This window comes from Capricornis sumatraensis, chromosome 4 (assembly GCF_032405125.1).
Source record: "Capricornis sumatraensis isolate serow.1 chromosome 4, serow.2, whole genome shotgun sequence".
NCBI classification, from domain to species: domain Eukaryota; kingdom Metazoa; phylum Chordata; class Mammalia; order Artiodactyla; family Bovidae; genus Capricornis; species Capricornis sumatraensis.
Window position 1 is genome coordinate 155,777,353 of NC_091072.1, and position 18,634 is coordinate 155,795,986.

General features: G+C 45.5%; 1 protein-coding gene across 1 annotated transcript in view; it reads right to left on the reverse strand.

Annotated features, from left to right (window-relative positions):
• MRTFA (myocardin related transcription factor A) overlaps positions 1-18,634 on the reverse strand; it is a 126,487-nt gene that overhangs the window by 23,067 nt on the left and 84,786 nt on the right. Inside the window, exon 2 of the mRNA XM_068970389.1 lies at positions 13,673-13,738. Coding sequence (XP_068826490.1) covers positions 13,673-13,679 — 7 coding nt within the window. The 5' untranslated portion in view covers positions 13,680-13,738. The remainder of the gene's footprint in view (positions 1-13,672; positions 13,739-18,634) is intronic.

Below are 18,634 nucleotides of genomic sequence, written 5' to 3' on the forward strand. Positions count from 1 at the left end.
GATGGATAGGAAAGGTACTTAGATAAATGGCTGAAAACTTCCCAAATTTGGCAAGAGACATAAGCCTACAGATTCAAGAAGCTGGAGTAAATCCCAAACGAGTTAAAGTCAAAAGAAATACATGCCAGGATACATCATAACTAAACTTCTGAAAGCTAAAAACACAGGCGGAACCGTGAAAACAGAGAGGAGACAATCTGAATGAGAGCAGTTCTCTCCCTCATCAGAGGCCATGGAGGCCACCCCACCAACCATCCCACCAACCAGGCGAGGGGCATGACCAAGTACACGGAGGGGTGTGGAGTCATTTCTAACTTGATGTTTTGTGTCAAAAATTAAGTGGAAAAAAAAATTAAGTGAGGAGAAACACACCAAGTAACTGGTTGTGTATTCACTTCACTGCGCGTGTCTGCACTCTTTCCTGCACTAGCCACTTTTCATTCTCAACTTTTCAAACTTACAGATCACTGAAAGGGCAAGTGATACCCAACCTTACAACTCTGGCCTAGACTCACCGGGCACCTTTCAGCCACATTTGCGTTCTCTCTCCTGTGCACACATGTTCACACACACATGGTTTTGTTGGTCTGTTGATGAAATCACTTGACAGTGAGCTGCAGATCGGTCGTCCCTTGGCATCTGCAGGTAACTGGCTCCGGGATCCCCCATGGACACCAGAGCCCACGGGCGCACAAGCTCCTTACACAAAATGCACGGAACCTATGCACATTCTCCCATGTACTTTAAATCGTCTCCACTTACGACCCCTAATACAAAGCGACTGCTATGCAAATAGTTTTCAGTGTGTGGCCAATTCAAGTTTTTTGGAACTTTCTGGGATTTTTTCCCCCAAATATTTTCAATCTGTGGTTGGTTGAATCCACCACCTGTAGATACAGAGGGATGACCACCAATCATAATATTTTATCCCTAAATGCTACATATGCATTTCTTAAGAATAAAGGCATTCTCTTTTGTAACTAAAATATTTTTAGCACACCTCAGAAAATGAACATTATTCAATCATATAGTCTAAAGTACAGTCTGTGTTTGAATTTCAACTGCCCCTCAAATGTCTTCTACAGCTGTTTGGATTTCCCCCCTTAATCCAAGATGTAATCAAGAACCATGCACTCCGTTTAACTGTTTACTACCCAGTCTCAACCTGAAACGGTACTCTTGCCTTTTTCACTTTTCCTGATGCTGACTTAAGTGTGTCTATACCAGCTTGTCCTGTGGAAAGAATGTCATATAATCTGAATTTGGCTGATTCCCCATGATTAGATTTAGGTTAAATGTTTTTGGGCAGAAGAGCACAGAGCTGCATGTACTTTTCAGCATCAGCGGCACCCGCAGTGCCCTGCTGCCCAACTGACAGCAGTGCTGAGTGTGAAAGGTGACCCCAGCTCTCTTCATTCTAAAAGAAGCATTCCCCCTCTGTAATTAATACATAATCTGTGGGGTAACACTTGGAGGCCTTGTGAAAATCCTGTTTCCTAAGCGCTTCACGGTTTTACCATCTATTGACAATACCTACCTGGAATCAGTTATCATGCTGAGAATCGCAAAAGAGTGAGAATTGCATTTTTACACGATCGCTCTAGTAGAGATCAAGAGGCCATTTATCGGAAAAAAAATATGGGGTGACCAAGTACATGGTCATGCCATCAATACTCCCAGAGAAAGGATACGCAGGAGGAATGAGCCTGGGGCATTACATAAGAGACTGTGCTTACTGGGGACATGCTGGATGTGAGCTGATTGTGAGACATCCTCAAGAGATGTGCAAGTAGTGTGTGTGTGCGCGTGCACACATGCGTGTACATATGTGTGTGTGCATGCATACGGCATCATCTAGGGATGATGTGATATATGTCATGGAGAGACAGAAGAAAATACTTCCCAGGATGAATCCTAAGAGAATCTTGGAATTTAAGCAGAGGTGATAAAGCGAGCCCAGCCAAAGGACGTGGCCAGCAGTCTCAGAGCGACGCCAGTGAGGTGTAGGGGCAGAAACCCACTTCAAAATATGGAGGAGGAAGAGAGGAGGACGTGGAGTCCAGAGGTGTTGTCTGGATGTCACGACAGAGATGTCTCGACGTGCTAACGCTCCCAATGCGTATTAACTGAGAGCCCGTGTGTCAGCTGGCGCTGGGATGTCCATGTTCTCATGGAGCTTACACTCCAGTGAAGAATGATGTGTCAGACATATAAACACCTACCACAGGAGGAAGCAATACAGGCTCTGAGGAATACAGAGCTGGGTATGGGTGACAGAGAGTGATGGGGCAGGATTTTATACACTGTGGTCAGGGAAAGACTTCCTGGTGTGATGCTGCTGTGATGCCAGGGCTGAGACCCAGAGGAGGGGAATGAGCCCTGCAGGCAGGGGAGCAGCAAGCAGAGTGGCCCGGGGCAGAACCCGCCAAGTGGCCAGGCTGGCAGAGCAGAGTGACCTGGGAGGAGTGGGAGGAGATGCAGGAAGCAGGGAGCTGCACACGGCCTCGGGGGACTCAGGACTTCACACTCTTCTCCAGGGGTACTAGAGAAAATGAGATGGAGAGAAGAAATAGAGCAGGACTGTGCCCGTCAACCTTGCCATGGATAAAGTGGCTCCTGGGGGCCAAGTAAACACAAAGATCTGCCGCGAACAGTTTCTGTGTGTTTTCCCTGAGGTTTTCAAGATGGAAATGACCTGATGTGAGCTCCTGAGTACCTGCTGTTTCCACATTTTATGAAGGAGAACTGACTTGCATGGGGTCACGTCCTAATCGGCTGCAGAACGAAGACCAGGCTCTAGTTCTCCTGATGTCCAAATCCGGGTCTTTTCATGTGTGTCAATTTCCACATAAGCCAGGTAGGAGGAGGGTGGGAGTGGGTCAGAGGAAAGATACTTCTCTGATTGAGTCTGTTTTTTTTTAAGTCACCAAAAAGTAACCAACAGAGATTTTAATCTGCTCTGCCACATTTTGCTTTCCTGTCCTGGCTCTTCCTCTGGAGACAAATGCCGCCTCGTCATTCGCTCGAATGCTGGCAATGGGACAGAAAGGAGGACTTCAGACGCGACCTCGGAAATGTCAAGGGGCACACCGTTTCCCAGCCCTTTCCCCATGAGCCCTCTCTCAGAGGGCTCAACAGAGCAGAGGGAGTCGCTATACAATCAGACTCCCTCCACGTCCCACAGCCACGGCACGGAAGTCTGTCACACGGGTCTGGGAAGTGCAGGAACTCTGCCCAACTCATCCCAGCCACGGTGCCAGGCCACTCGGGCGGCAGCGAGGCAGGCTTTTCCCAGCGCTGGAGACGAGGGGCACCAGCTCCCTGCGCTCAGTCACCCTGCAACAACCATCACTCACTCTTGACTCAGGTGACGGGGCTACCCTCCACTCCAGGACCCCTGCGGACAGACGAACAGCAGCATTCTGTGCCGTCAGGGGAGCAAGGCCCGCGACCCTTGTCCAGTGTTTCCCCAAGTGGGGTTCCAGAAGTCTTGGAGGGTAAGAATCTAACGCAGATTTCTGAGCTTCAAGAGTTTTAATCTTTAGTAAAAGCTCTTCGAGGAGGCTGGTGCCAGTAAAATGTGAAAAGCCTTGTCTCTCTAGTCCAGAAGGCAGGGGAGGGGTGACAGTGCGGAGGAGAAAAGAAGCTAACCTGCTCACCCCCCACCACCAGGGGCTCTGTACTAAGCAGGATGCCGAGTCAGGTCTGGACCACTTTTCTGAACAGCTAACTCAGAACTGCATCTCTGCTGGCGGGGCAGGTGCCCACAGACTGGTGGAGTTGACTCTCCTGACCTTTCAGGGTCAACGTTTCAAACTGCAAAGTACATATTTCTGACAGTCAACGCATCGGGGGCTGTTTGCCATTTTCCTCACACCCTGACGAGGGCCTGCTTTGGCCAGGATGGACTCCACATGCTGCCGCTGGGTCTGGCCTGGCAATCCCACTCCATGGAAGGCAGCTCCAGAAACGCAGCCCCAGCTCTAGGGCGAGCGGGTGGGGAGCTCCGAGGCTGCTGCATCACTGGGATGTGAGGGTTCCCAATGCCTATTAGGGCGACAGTTTTCCCTGGGACTCCACATCCAGGCAGAGCAGGGGCTCTTAACCTGGGGCATGCTTCACTGCTTTAGACCATCTATGAATCCCTGGAAATTGTGTGCTGAGTTCTGGGTTACTTGCCTGGGAAACTGTCTAGTGAGAGGACATGCAAGATTTCCGAAGGAGCACCAATGGCACCAAAAAAAAAAAAAAAAAAATCCAGAACCTCTGATTTAACTAAGAGTTGTTGAGACAGAGAAGAGATGCCCACGGCCTCCAAGCCAGCACACAGGAGCAGCAACTTGGAAGCAATTTTAATAGATGGCTTAAAAATGATGGCGTGACTTTAACATACACCCTCCCCCACTAACTTTCACTTTTCTCGCCAACCCTGGTTCCTGATCTGACACTGTTCTCAATTTTTAATATCTACAAAGTTGACATTTTGGTGAGCGTACATCAGGCCATCACCATGAAATCCCACTATCAGTAAGAATCATTAGACTGCAACCTTCAGGAATCAGCCTGGGGTCTGGAGCCAAAAGACCCGGACTGGACCCACCTCTGTCTTCCACTGGTGCTGTGACCTTAGGCAAGGCCTCTGATCCCTCTGCACTTCAGTATCCTCATCCACAAAATGGCAACTATACAAACCCCTGCGGCAGTGATTCTCAGCATTAAAGTGAAAGTGCTCCACCATCTGCTGGAAGCTCTGCTTAATAAGCTTCTGGCATTGTTACTGTTTTAAACTTCTTATTTTTTGTGTGTGTGCCATTCTGCTTCTGAAGAGAATGTGTGGGTGTGGAGTCAAATGCTGAGAGCTAACTGGGACTGACTCCCATTTTTTGTCTTTCTGGTTTTATCTGTCATGCCAAAATGCCTACAAAAATAACCAGCAATAATGATATTAACCAAAGAGCTGTGTCGACCGACAGTCCAGGGACTGGCCGTGACAGTGAAAACCAGAACTAAGTCCAGGAGAGTCAAAGAAAAAGCTTTGGTGATGGGCTGTGGGGAAAGATCAGGCACTCCAGGGCAAGCAAGGATCCACACCAACAGGCAGAAAACATGCTCTGCGACATCCTGTTTTGGTAGCAGGCTGGCCAACCACCCCCGTTTCGACACGTGGGCTGTCACCCCCACCCAAACCAGCAGGGAAGCCAACTACCCAGAAGGAAGGCTAAAAATGGAGGCTCAAGGATGCTCAGCTTTTCCTTGTCAGAAGTGCAAGCTGCTCCCAGGTCTTCAACCTTGACCCCACTGACGGGGCAAAAGACTCACCGGGAGGTAAAGTCATCACACAATTCTGCATGGCATGAATACCAACAGGTACAGTGAATTTCAAAAGCTTAAAATGTGAGGGGTCAAATATTTTGAACTTGGCCTTCCAAGTTTGTCTTTGGCCTACATGCCAGCCCTGTTTATATCCAGCTTTCACACCACAGCCCAGCCTAGTGCTCCCGATCAGTCCGTTATTCCAACACACAGTCACACGCGTACATACCTTTGAAGCCCCACAACCAAAATGTCTAGGTCACCTGTTAGATACAAGCTCTGAATCTCCTCCGCTCCTCTGCAAATAGCCTCCCATTAGGCTGAAGGATTTTAAATCACCACCATCATCAGATATCCATCAGGGACCCCCTGAATGCGTAATTCTTTAATTTTATTGTTTAAGCAAAGTTAGTACGTAGCTTCAACAAGTGACTTAATAAACTCCTTCACTATCTTGAAAAGATGTGTCAAAGTATCTCAGATGCTATCTTTAAAAGTATCTCAGATACTTTCAGAACTATTAAATGAAAGTGAATGCCTATTATACATTTTAGGTATTAAACTGTATCAAGAACCTGTATCAGGAAGACTACTTCTGATGGTCTGTCCAAGAGAGCTCCCTGTTGGATTCCTCCTCAGATTCAACAATGAAAATGCATAGAACATACAACTCATTCTAGAGTTATTTTAGGATTTGATAGCAACTGGACAAGGAGGCAGTTCCGTGCTAGTCACTGACCCCTGACGTAGGAACACACACTGCTGGTGACCTACAGCAGCAGGAAGAGAGATGAGAAGGCTGCTACCTCTCAGAAAGGGAAGTCCCTCAGTCGTGTCCGACTCTTTGCGACCCCATGGACGGTAGCCTACCAGGCTCCGCCATCCATGGGATTTTCCAGGCAAGAATACTGGAGTAGGCTGCCATTTCCTTCTCCAGGACCTCTCAGAAAGGCAACATCAAATGCTAGGGAGCGACACACCCAGCTGGTCTTCTCTTGAGATGAAAGAGAAGATTCCTGAGGCCATATGGTGACACAGTCTTCCCTCAGCTTCAAATCCAGGGATCAGATTAGCCCCGATCCTGGAACACACGCTTGACTGTGGCATTTCTCAAATGTCCTTTAAACCTGGGATCCAACTAGAGTTAAATGGTCTCACTCCTGAGTTGAGGATACAGCATCTCAGATAGGCAGAGTTCTCTGCTTTAAAAAAAAAAAGTTATGTTGTACATCTGAAACAAATATCATGTATACCAGCCATATCTCAATTAAAAAGAAAAGGCAGAAATAAACTAGCTCTTTCACCCAAAGACATCTATGTATCTGAAAGAGCCGAGGGGACCACACTAACAGCTGTGAGAGTGAGCCCCTGCAAGAAGCACAGGCCCGGGGTCCCCGCCTGGGCTGGAGCCGGGGGCAAACTGCAGGCTTTGGAAGAAGTCTTTTTCTGAGCTCTTGCCGGAAAGGGGTGCAGGTCAATCCTGTCCAGACTTTTCTGGCTCACAGGGACAGCTATTCAGAGTTGACCACACAGAGCTTCTATGACTCCCAAGTGGACTGGAGCACACAGGGAAGGGCCAAGGCCCAGGGGAGAACCCGCTCTCACCCAAACGCATCAACTACGCAAGATCCTCTCAGAAAGAATGTCTCGCACACACTAACACTTCACTTCAAATCAAAACAAACAACATTTCCCTTCAGCCTACAATTCTGTCATCTTCCATCTTTATAAGCTTTTTAAAAAGGAAGCAATTTGTCCTTAAACTAGACCCTAATCTGCGCTGGAATCACCACTGGGTCCCTGCTGGTGAACATTTCAGGCTCTTGGCAAGCTGCCCAGAAATTGAAAATATATACATTATTTCCAACCTATCCGCTTACTTGTTTTAAGAGAGATTAAAAAAAAAATCACCATGAAGAGGGCAAGCTAATAAAAACAGTAGTCCTGTTCATACACAACTAAAAGGGAAACAATCTTAACAGAGTACTATGTTTGGCTAGTGGTTCTCTGACTCTCAACAATTCTCAGCAAACTGCTTTTATTTTATTGGCTGTGCCTCAAGGCACGTGGGATCTTAGTTCCCCAAACAAGGATCAAACTCGCGCCCCTACAGTGGAAGTGCAGAGTCTTCCTCTAGGGAAGTCCCTCAGCAACTGTTTTTTAATCCAAGAGTAGAGAGGAAAGTGAAATTAAGGAGAATTTTATTTACTGAAAGACAGTTCCTGTGTCCAAACACTGGTTTTCACAGAAGTTAATGAGCTATATATATTAAAAGCTACTTTCAGATACCCAAACGGCAGATCCAAGCAAATGCTCCACTCACTGCAAATAGTACTGCCCACGTCTCAAAAGTGGGAACAGCGCATCATCTCAGTTATCTCCAAAACTAACTGTGGGTGGAGAAAAACTTTATTGTTTTCACTTATTTTATTGAAGTATAGTTGATTGACAATGTTGTGTTATCTGGTGTGGAGCAAAGTGAATCAGTTACACATGTATATAACAGCTTGCATCTGCCAACCCCAAACTCCCAATACGTCTGTCCCTGGCCTCCCTCTCCTTGGCAACCACACGGCCACTGTCTACATTTGTGAGCTTGTTTCTGTTTCACTTGTGTCATGCTTCAGATTCCGCAGAAAGGGGCATCGTGTGGTGTTTGCCTTTCTCTTTCTGACTTACTTTACTTAGTATGATCATCTCTGGGTTCATTAATGTCGCTACAAATGGCATCACTTCGTTCTTTTTTGTGGCTGAGTAGTATTCCAGTGTGTGCGCGCGCAGAATATCTTCTTTAATCATATATTTGTTGATGGACATTTAAGGTTTTTTCCATGCTAGATAAGAATTTTATAAAAGTAGAATTTGAATTCAGAAAAGTGGAATGAGTTGTCCACAGTCACCTTGTTTCTAAGTGGCCAATAAAGCCTAAAATCCTATCGTCTAATACCACAGCCACCACCCATATGTGACTATTTAAATTGATTAAAATTAAATATAAAAGTTCAGTTCTTCAATCAAGCTAGCCACATTTAAGTGCTCAAGAGTACCTGTGGGTAGCAGCTAGGGTCACAGAATATTTCTATCCAAACTGGAAGTGCTACTGGACAGGGCTGGTGTGTGGGGGCGGCTAGTTCTTTAGAATTCATGGAAACTTGGGGAAAAGATGCCATGCACCTCAGTATTTAATAAAGATGGACTGACGGCTCCTTTCTTATTACAAGAAATTTTGAGGCCAGAGGTTGGTTTATCTTCTCAGGGGTTATGAACACCAAGAGTTATTTTTAAAAGAGCTTCACCAAAACGGATTTTATCTCTATGTACTCAGGAAAGAGAATCTTGAAACAAAGTTTATATACCTTTGATGAAGAATAATATAAGGAATAATTCCCACAAATAACAAAAATATTATTAAGAAGAATCTCAGCTACAGAGGAAAAGAGACCATAATAATAAATCCTGACACTTTCAGCCATTAAATAATCTTTTGTCAGAGTTTAGAAGAAATTTCTTCCTGGTACAGAGGCTGCTATAGTCAGATGAACAGGAGATTTTCAGCTGACGTGCGACCCAGTAAAAGGGTAGCTTAAGCAGCTGGGTCTCTGTGCAGCTCTCGCCCAACGCCGACAGCTGAAGCTTGACAAAGGGGTCGAACTGCAGAACTGAAGGGTCAGGAGTCAAGATGTGGTAAAGCTTGTTAGAAACAGAGCTGCGGGAACTCCATCACACGAGACCATTTTTTTCCAGTTTCAATGTGAGAACACGGGGCCTACTAGCAGACCCACAAGCCAATCGAGCTCGCTGGCCACGGGCTCACTGCCTCACCCAGCGACAAGTCTGAGTGCCGCTCAGGGCTGAGGCCGGCTGAGAGGCCTCTGGGCCGACCCTGGCTGCCCCGAGCTGTGACGCCTTCACGCTGTGCGGGTATTCTCCCAACAATTCAGAAGAAAGCGTCACCAGGGACAGTGGCTAGGTGCGCAGAAACACCATTTAAAATGAAAACAAAACAAAACAAAACTCACCCAAGAAATACAGAGGGAAGTCCCTAACCTATTGGACAAACAGGATTTCCTCATGGGTCTGCCAAGGTCCTGAGGTCTTCCTACTATATGCATATGCGGCAATAATGAACTGGTCGGTAAGGGGTAACTGAGGCATTAGAAAATGTGACCTCTGCTTTTCCTCAAGGGCTCAAGGGAGAATAACAAGAGGCTGAGAGGGAACAGACAAATGAGGCTCTTCTCTCATATCTAGGGAGATTACAGGAGATTTATCTGTCATTTGTTTGGGTCAGGAGAACGTCCATGTTTTCCTTTAAAAGGCTATTCCTCTGCAGCAGCCCTGACTGCCAGAATATTTTGCTTAATTTTCACCTTAACTTTCTGGCTTGTACAACTTTAAATGTCAGAGAGAAAGGCTGTGGGGAAAGCTCTGTTTGGAAACAAAGTGAACCACACAGGACCCACCTCTTCTACGACTCTTCATCTGAAATACATAAGCATTCCTTAATTTCTGGACTTGAACACCAGCTTCCTATCTGTGCCATCTCTCCTCTTCCCTCAAGATATGCAGAGCTTCAGACATCAGGAAAGAAAGCACAGGACCCAGAATAGTAATTCTTTGCTATCTGGCACTCTGCACTTGGTATGGTTTAAGCAGTGTTAAATTTGAGACACAGGTTTACATGATGAGAATGAGGGATTCTGGGAAATGATCCTATTTAAAAACACATTAGAAACCACCAACTTCTAGACCCCATAGTTCAGATGCCTGAGCAGAGCGTATCAAGCAGTAGAAAGAGGTGTATAGGAATTAAGAGGCTCTTAGTGAAGTCGCTCAGTCGTGTCTGACTCTTTGTGACCCCATAGACTGTAGCCTACCAGGCTCCTCTGTCCATGGGATTTTCCAGGCAATAGTATTAGAGTGGGTTGCCATTTCCTTCTCCAGGGGATCTTCCCAACCCAGGGCTCGAACCCGGGTCTCTTGCACTGTAGACAGAGGCTTTACCGTCTGAGCCACCAGGGAACTCCTTAAATCCCCTGAATTCTATGGGAAGGCCACTGCCCAGCTTTGAACAATACGCAAAACTACAAACAACCCTGAAGGCAGGGCAGCCACTGAAAACATCGTGCCCTGCAGACATGATGTCCGGACTGGAAGCCAGAGACCCCTGTGGGAGCTGTGGGAATGCTCTGTGAAACAAGGTGGGTGAGTTCTTCTTCCCAGAGCTACAGAAAGATCAGGACAATTGGATAGAAGATATAAACAGAAATTGATGAGGCAGAATATGGCCATGACTACACTGCTCCTTTCCCCTGGTTTGAGGGTCTTAATGACTTTCCTAAGTTGTATAGCTAACTTAAACATAAAGGCACTTTTCAGAAACTCCTCAGGCCAGTGAGATGGAAGTGAAATGGGCACTTCAAACCAGATGCTGTCTTTCCAGATCACCCAAGTCTTCAGTAACCAACAAACTGCTGATCAGTTACGACTTGCCCCCAGTACTACTCACATTTTCTTTTGAAAGACGTGAGCGAAGGATGACCTTGGAATTGGTGGGGGTGTCAGAGAGGCACAGAATGTCCCAGATTATAACAGGAGTTACAGTGGTGGCGAGAGGCTGTGGTGAGGAAGTGGGGTTACGCAGAAGGTGAAGGGCTGGGAAAAAGAGCCTCACCTTTGGGAACTCTGGGCCCCGTCTGCATATCACCTGGTACGCTGAGGAGCAGGACACTTCACACCTGGAGCTCTTCCCAGGCCTCAACACTCCCTCTCTCACAATCTGAGAGTTTGCTACCTACTTTCTTCACTGGAAAAGCTGAAAAACAAGCTGTGCCCATCGTTGAAGGTGGCTTGTGTTATAAGGGAAAATGCAATATTCTCACAGAAGCAGGGCGCTTCTATCCCTACAGGAAGGGCAGTTAGTCTCACTTCACAGATGCAGAGAACCACCCAAGGTACACAATTAGATACTCAGAATATTTTAGAATCTGAGCTCCTAGGAGAACAGGAGTGTTGTTTCAAATTCCAGGCCCAGAATTCCAACAAGTTTGCAGTTAAGTAGTATCTGTTTCTGTCTGTCTTTCATTCTCTCTTTCTCTCTCATACACACACCATTTTACAATTGGCTGTCTTCATTCATTCATTCAGTGCCAGGTACTGGGGGCAGAAATATAAATAAGATACCTCCTCAAGGAGCTCACAGTCTAATTGGAGAGACAAACATCTAAGCAGATAACTGCAATACTCAAGCATCGTGTGTCTGAACAGCACAGAAAACTGCAAGAAATGCAACACAATAAATCCTAATAAACAGTTACCTCCAGTAGCCCCTGGTATCAAATGAAAGGCTGCAAAAAGAATGTAGGCCTTCATCCTCTGAGTGGTTTCTAGGTCCTGGACATACTACAGATTCTGAGAAGCAGCACTATGTCCTCAGAACTAGTACTGTGTCAGAGTCAGCACCCGCAGACCAGCACTGAGCTGCTCTCTATGCTGTGCACGGGCAAATCCTACCACCCAGACAAATGGTTAAGTGTCTTAAGGGCAGGTCCCATGCTGAATATGCCTTTAATCTCTAGAGCACCTAGGATTGTCACAGGCAAAAAGCAGGTCCTAAACACAGGATGAACTCGGCGAAAGGGACAATGCGACTGATACAGGGCGACTTGTTCCTTTACAAGGCTTGTAGGCTGGCAGATTTGGACTGTTTTATAAAAGCACACCACCACTCTACCTGAGCACACTAACGGACCCACACTTTAAGGAGAAGAGCACTTCACTGCAAGGTCAGAGGAGATAGCACGTGGGCAAATGGTTTGAGAGTTGACTGCAATTTTTAAAAAGATAAACCTGAGACTTGAATCTCCTGGCTGATGCGTAGGACAGAAACAGACCTCAGGATCTTTATACTTGCTATGTAGTTCCAGCTCTTAGAAATGGATCTGACATCACCACGAGCTAAATCAGATCCTGTCTTCACTTGCTTGAAAATCTTCGATGGCTTCCCATTGCAGTTAAAATAGGATCTGCCTCCTCCGTGCGGTTGACAGAGCTAGTTCTGGCCCCGCCCATCCTGCCCGTCTTAACTGGCCCTCGCTCCGCCCTCACTTACCAGCCCCAGCAACCATGCTTCCTTGGTGTGTGCAAACAGGCCAGGCTCTTAGCTGTGCTGGGCCCTCAGACTTGCTTTCTCCTCTTCCTGCTTCTGAATGACTGACCCCATCTAATCCTTCAGATCTCAGCTCAGATATTTCCTTCTCGAGGAGGCCTTTCTTGACCAACTTCTTCAGAGTGATTCCCTCTCATCCCTATTATCCGTTATTATGCCAACCGGTTACATGTACTTCAGAGCATTTACCATGTGCTGAAGCAATGGTGTTAGTTTATTTGTCTCCCTGCTTGTTATGTTATCAGTCTACTTAGTAAGTACAAAACTCCTGAGAGCAGGAGCTGGGTTTATCTTGCTGCATCAACAGGCACATACCAGTTAGCCAAACTGTGAATGAATGAGTGAGAACTAGCAAGATACAGCGGCAGTAGGTTAGCAGGCACCGAGTGAAGGTCTAAAAAATTAAAACATCAGTCCTTCCACTATGAAGCTGGAAGCGGTGAACAATATATAAATTTTTATTTCCTTCGGCTGTGCCCAAGTAGCAGGAACACACAAAGATAAAAGAACGGAGAGGGAGAGCCTAAGCTCTCCACAGATATCTCAAAAAGAAATGTCAAAAAGAGCAAAACCCTGCTGGTGTCAGCTTCCGCTTGTTTTATAAGGCTGCTAGTATTAAAAGCAAATTTTCTTACTTTGAATAGATTCCAAGATGGGTTTTATGTCTCCCGAGTGATGCGGTTCTGCACTGAGCCCCGCCCTGCGATACCCCATCAATGACTCCAGTCACACCAGGCCAGGGTATCTGAGGCTCTCACTCTAAACACAACTAGGGCTGACTTGGAATACTAGGTGAGAAAGGGCCATCTCTTCCCAAGCACCCCAACATTCAGGCAAAACACATGTGGAGACAGCTCTTCCTCATAGAACCCCAGCTCACGATCTGTTCCTCCTACAAAGGGAAGTGGCACAGGGTGGAGAAACCCTTTTAAAGGTGCAGTTCACAAGCGAAGGCTGATTCAATGGCACCCTTAAACCGAACACTGTTTCTCTGAACTTGATCAATGAGCACAGTTCTCTTAACTATGGCCAAGTGAGAGGCCCTGAACTTGGGAGAGCATGACAAAGAAAGGAGCGAGAAACGAACCCGGTGGCCTCGTCTTCCGTCAGGTGCTTCCCGTGGCAGACTGGACACACACACTGCGTCCCCGAAGCACCTCGTCACGGGCCGGGAGGCAGGGGAGTACTTACGCGGCATGATCCCTTGGCTCACCAGCTCCTCCCGAGTGCGGCGCTGCTGGAGCTTCAACTGCAGCACTGCAGGACAGCAAAGAGAGAGGGGAGATGAAGGCTCAGTCTGCCGTTCCCCCACAAAAGACACATTTTCAAATGCAAAGAAAGCCTCGACACACAAGGGTGTAGTGTGAAAGAAGGGTCCCCGCTAACTGTGGCTGTAATTGCAGAAGTGGCCTGATACAGCAGGGCTTCCGTATTCTGCTGTGGGCGGCGAGAGGAAGTTGCGAAGGGTCTTGCAGGGCGATAACAATCCACAAAGTACCAGAGTCTTGCCTATTGCTCAAAACCTCCTACAACACTGTGGCCTCCTCCAGGACTGAAAAAACACAATTCTTAACTCAAAGAAAACAAAATGAGGACCACTGTCCAGCAGAAAAGGCTTTTTCTAGCTGTTCTACGCCTTCCTCCTGGTGGCAAATGTTTACCACGGTTAAGTGCAGTGAGTTACGCATCAAGGAGTATTGGTTATTTGTAAAATCTTCTCTTTTGGACCTAAAAATTATACCTGTTTTCACCAAGCAATGCACTTCCCTCGGCCAGAAACTATTTTACCATTAAGACAACTCTTCTCTGCCTCTTCCTCTTCACTTCGAGCCTTCTTCTGTTGACATGAAACACAAAGCTAGGTGATTCAAAGCACATCCGGGCTAGGGGAGGGTGATGAGGGGGTTTTCTCCTATTTCTACTCTGGCAACACCACTTGATGTAACAAGCTAGTAGGAATTTTTCAAAGTTAAAAGCCATTTATCTTTATTTCAAATGTGAGTGAAACCTAAAGGGTATTATTACCACTGCACACCATGCGGAATGACAAAGGCCTCCATTCAGAGGTGAAGTGAGAACATGTTCGGAAAAGGAAGGTTGAGAGGATCTCACGGGCCAAGGGAACTTCCCTTCCGTGATAAGTCTTCATTCTAAGGTCCTGCAAGTCCATTCTGAGGGCGACCTGTATCTATGAGGAATCACATTACCCTAACGTCTGTCTTTCCCATCCACAAAGCAGTTTTTAAGACGGCCTCCCCAAATGGCAGAGCTGTAAGCAGTCTCCTGACTACCCCTCAAATCCAGCAGGTTCAAAACCTATTGCTTGTGCCTAGTTGCTCAGTCGCGTCCACCTACGCATTGGATTGTAGCCCGCCAGGCTCCCCTGTCCATGGGATTTTTCAGGCAAGAATACTGGAGTGGGTTGCCATTTCTTTCTCTAGGGGATCCTCCTAGACCCTGGGATGGAACCTGCATCTCCTGTGTCTTCTGCGCTGCAGGCAGATTCTTTGCCTGCTGAGCCATCTCTTCCCCAAACCCCTCCTCACATCTAATCAACCTTCCATCCTTTTTCTCTTTAATGGTCTCACCATCCTCCTCCCCAGTACTAACACTAACATTTTTAAGCCAACTTCAACTCTGCTACCTCCTCACACTCCTATTTTACCAAGTTTACAGCATCTCCTCATGCTGCAGTGAGAGCACTGGGTCTCCCCACCCAGGGATGGAGCCCGGTCTCCTGCACGGCAGACAGACTCGTTACCATCTGAGCCACCGGGGAAGCCTCACCCATTCTAAGTCACCACAACCCGACTGTCCAGTTACTCACAATTCACTTCACCTGGAAATGCCTACCTCATCACTTCACCTGACCTTCCCAATTGAGAATTGCTCCAGGCCTCCGAAGAACTACCTCGTATCTGTTATAAAAAGTATAGAGATATTTTGCCCTGTGTAATACTTACCCCCCAAATAAATGTAAACTCCTGGAGGACAGGGAATGTATCATCTTAATCTCTGATGCTCTCCCAACCAATAGCACTCAATATACAGTAGGTATTTAATAACTGTTTCTTAAATTGAATTGCATCTCTAAACGATGATACATACAGTCAGAGAAATCTAAATAGGACGGTATTATTATCATTTACAAATTAACACTGTTAAAATTAAGAAAGCCTTGCAGAATAAAAGATAAAAGTGGCAACAGCCAACTAACAGCTAACACTGACAGACCCAATGGACAGAACAGGTATTATTACCCTACTTTACAGGTAAGGAAAATGAGGCCCAGAGAGATTAAGTGATTCCCCTAAGGTTATCCACTAATAAGAGGTACAACAGGTTCTGAACTCAAGCATTCTGATCCCAGAACCTGGGGACCCCACTTCTGTTTCTCCAGGGTCTCCTGAAAGCCTGTGCTGCTAAGATAACAGGCCCAAAGTATGATTGCCTGGGTTCATTCTGTGCCAAGACAGACAAAAGGGCTGAGGGACATAGATGATTCAGGCCAGGGACAAAGTCTAGGAGATCAGCTTCAGTAAAATAAATTTAAATTAAGAACTTGATTTCAGAATAAATTATAGATCAGCAGCAACACTAATAATAAAATTATAAGAGGAATCATTGAGTGTTGCTACGTGTCAGCCCTATATTAAATGACTGACATACTTGAGGAAAAAAAAAGCCCTGTGGAGATATTACAATTATTATCTCCATTTTACAGATGAAAAAACTAAGGATCAAACCTTTAAACTTTTGCCTTAGGTCCAATGGCTCAAAAGTCCAGGACTACGATTCACATCAGGTCTCTGTGACTCTAAAGTGAAGGGAAATACTTAATACTGTGCCATATGTTTCCTTGGAAGAAAGAGGAGGGCCAGGAAGGATAAAGTAAGAGGGGAAAGGGGAATGTGTTAGCTTTTACAGTGTTTCTAAGGCCCAGTATAAGATGAGCGACTGGAAAACGATTAAATGTACCAAACTTATTTCATTTCAGAGAACAGGGAAACCTAATTCAGTAAGTCTGAACACTTCAAAAAAACAATAATTAATGAAAAATATGTCTATTATCCAAGAATAATTCTGAAATAGCAATTCACGCCTTTCCAAAACTCCATATACAGATAGGGCCATAAGGAATCCATTATGCAAACTTCTTGACTGGAAAACTTCTTGCTTCATGAAAGCAAAAGGTTAAGTCTATGATTCATAGAATTTAGTTGCCTTTTTTTTTTTTTAATATGGCTCTAGTTCAAAAGGGAAGGTTCATCTCATAAACCTTTTCCATCTCAAGCTAAATGAAATTAAAGTTCAGTTATCTGAAAATTCCATTTGTGCCTCTCAGCAGTTAATACCAAACTCTAGTCTAATCTGAAATCTGACCAAGTTTCTCATTCATGTAATAGAATTAACCCTGATCAGTATGCCCTGGGTACTGCTACAACCTGATAGTAGGTATGTATTATTTCATACATTGCATAATTCCTGCTAACCCTAACAACGTTTATAAGGAGGAAAATAAGCAGCAAATTCAGAATTACGGTGTACGGTATCTGTTTGGCTGTGTATATATACAACAATCCTTCTTCTGAGATGTCTGACCACAAAGAAACAGTATTTACACCAATTTCCCCTTTCCTTGCTGCTGCTGCTGCTAAGTCACTTCAGTCGTGTCCAATTCTGTGCAACCCCATAGACGGCAGCCCACCAGGCTCCCCCATCCCTGGGATTCTCCAAGCAAGAACACTGGAGTGGGTTGCCATTTCCTTCTCCAATGCATGAAAGTGAAAAGTGAAAGTGAAGTCGCTCAGTTGTGTCCGACCCTCAGCGACCCCACGGACTGCAGCCTTCCAGGCTCCTCTGTCCACGGGATTTTCCAGGCAAGAGTACTGGAGTGGGGTGCCATTGCCTTCCCCTTTCCTTAGTCTATCTTAATTCCTCTTAATTCTAAGCAGTCTAAATAAAATGCCTTTATGTTTCTAGGCCTTGGGACTATTCATTTTAAAATAAATCATTCAATAATTTAAATACCATAAGAGACATATATTATGTATTCACTGCAAAAGGTACTCAAATCAGGAGCATATTTAAGAGGACATAATTTAATACACAACCACCCTCACCAAGATAAAGCTAACAGTAGTTCAAGTGATTATTTTCAAACACAGTGCTAGATCAAGGAAATTTTTAAAAGTTGGAATGCAATAAATGCTATGTTACTATATATCACCACTTAGATTTCCTCTCCAGTCCCCAAGTCAATAAAAAACTAAACAAAAATACCTATTTAGGTACAAGCACGAGTCTTTATACCTTCACTGTTACTGAATTCCACAAATGTAATATATCATCTGGTTTTAAATGCGTCTGTGCAAGCAGCCTATTATATATAGATGAACAGATGTCTCTGAAGCTGATGCATGGTGAATCAACTGAGCTGCCTGCCAGTAAAGAATTGAAAGAAAAGAAATAAAGCATAAAGTGGGGAACCTGAGGTTCTCCATTCCCCATGAAAATAATCAAGTTTTCCATCTATTTCAAATAAAGGTGATCAACTGCTATTGGAACAACTGGCTACTCAGGAAACTAGAGCAAGGGGGGGAACCTGACATTCTTCTGCCAGCTAAGACCACAGAGGCATGCCGCTGGTATTCAAGGGCCGATGCCCAAGGACTGAATGTATCAAACAACTGAATCAATCAGGTCTGGGAAAAAAACATCAAAAACAAGTGGTGTGTTCCCAATCTGGCTCTGGGCTCCTGTGGTCAGAAGCTCTGCATTTTACTGGGAAGGGAGATGTGCAGCTCAGCAGGCTGCTCCTACCTCATTCGTATTCACCCATTACTGGTTTCCCCAAGACTTCTAGAACAGGGAGGGGAAGTGTGAGTTATGAGGGAAATAGAAGAGAAGAGCAAAGAGTCAATACAGGAATAACTGCGAAAGAGCAAAACCCCTCCCCGTGTACCATCTTTGCTCAGGACAAAGGCCTCTTCAATGAAGATTCTGACTGCTGAACGTCCCATTGACTCAGCTCTCTCAGAAACACTGATAAATCTTTTTCTCCATTCTTTAAATCTGGATATGAAACTTGAAACCTAATCAAAAGACCACAAATTTGACTGCAGCTTTTCAGAATATTTATATTACAAAAAG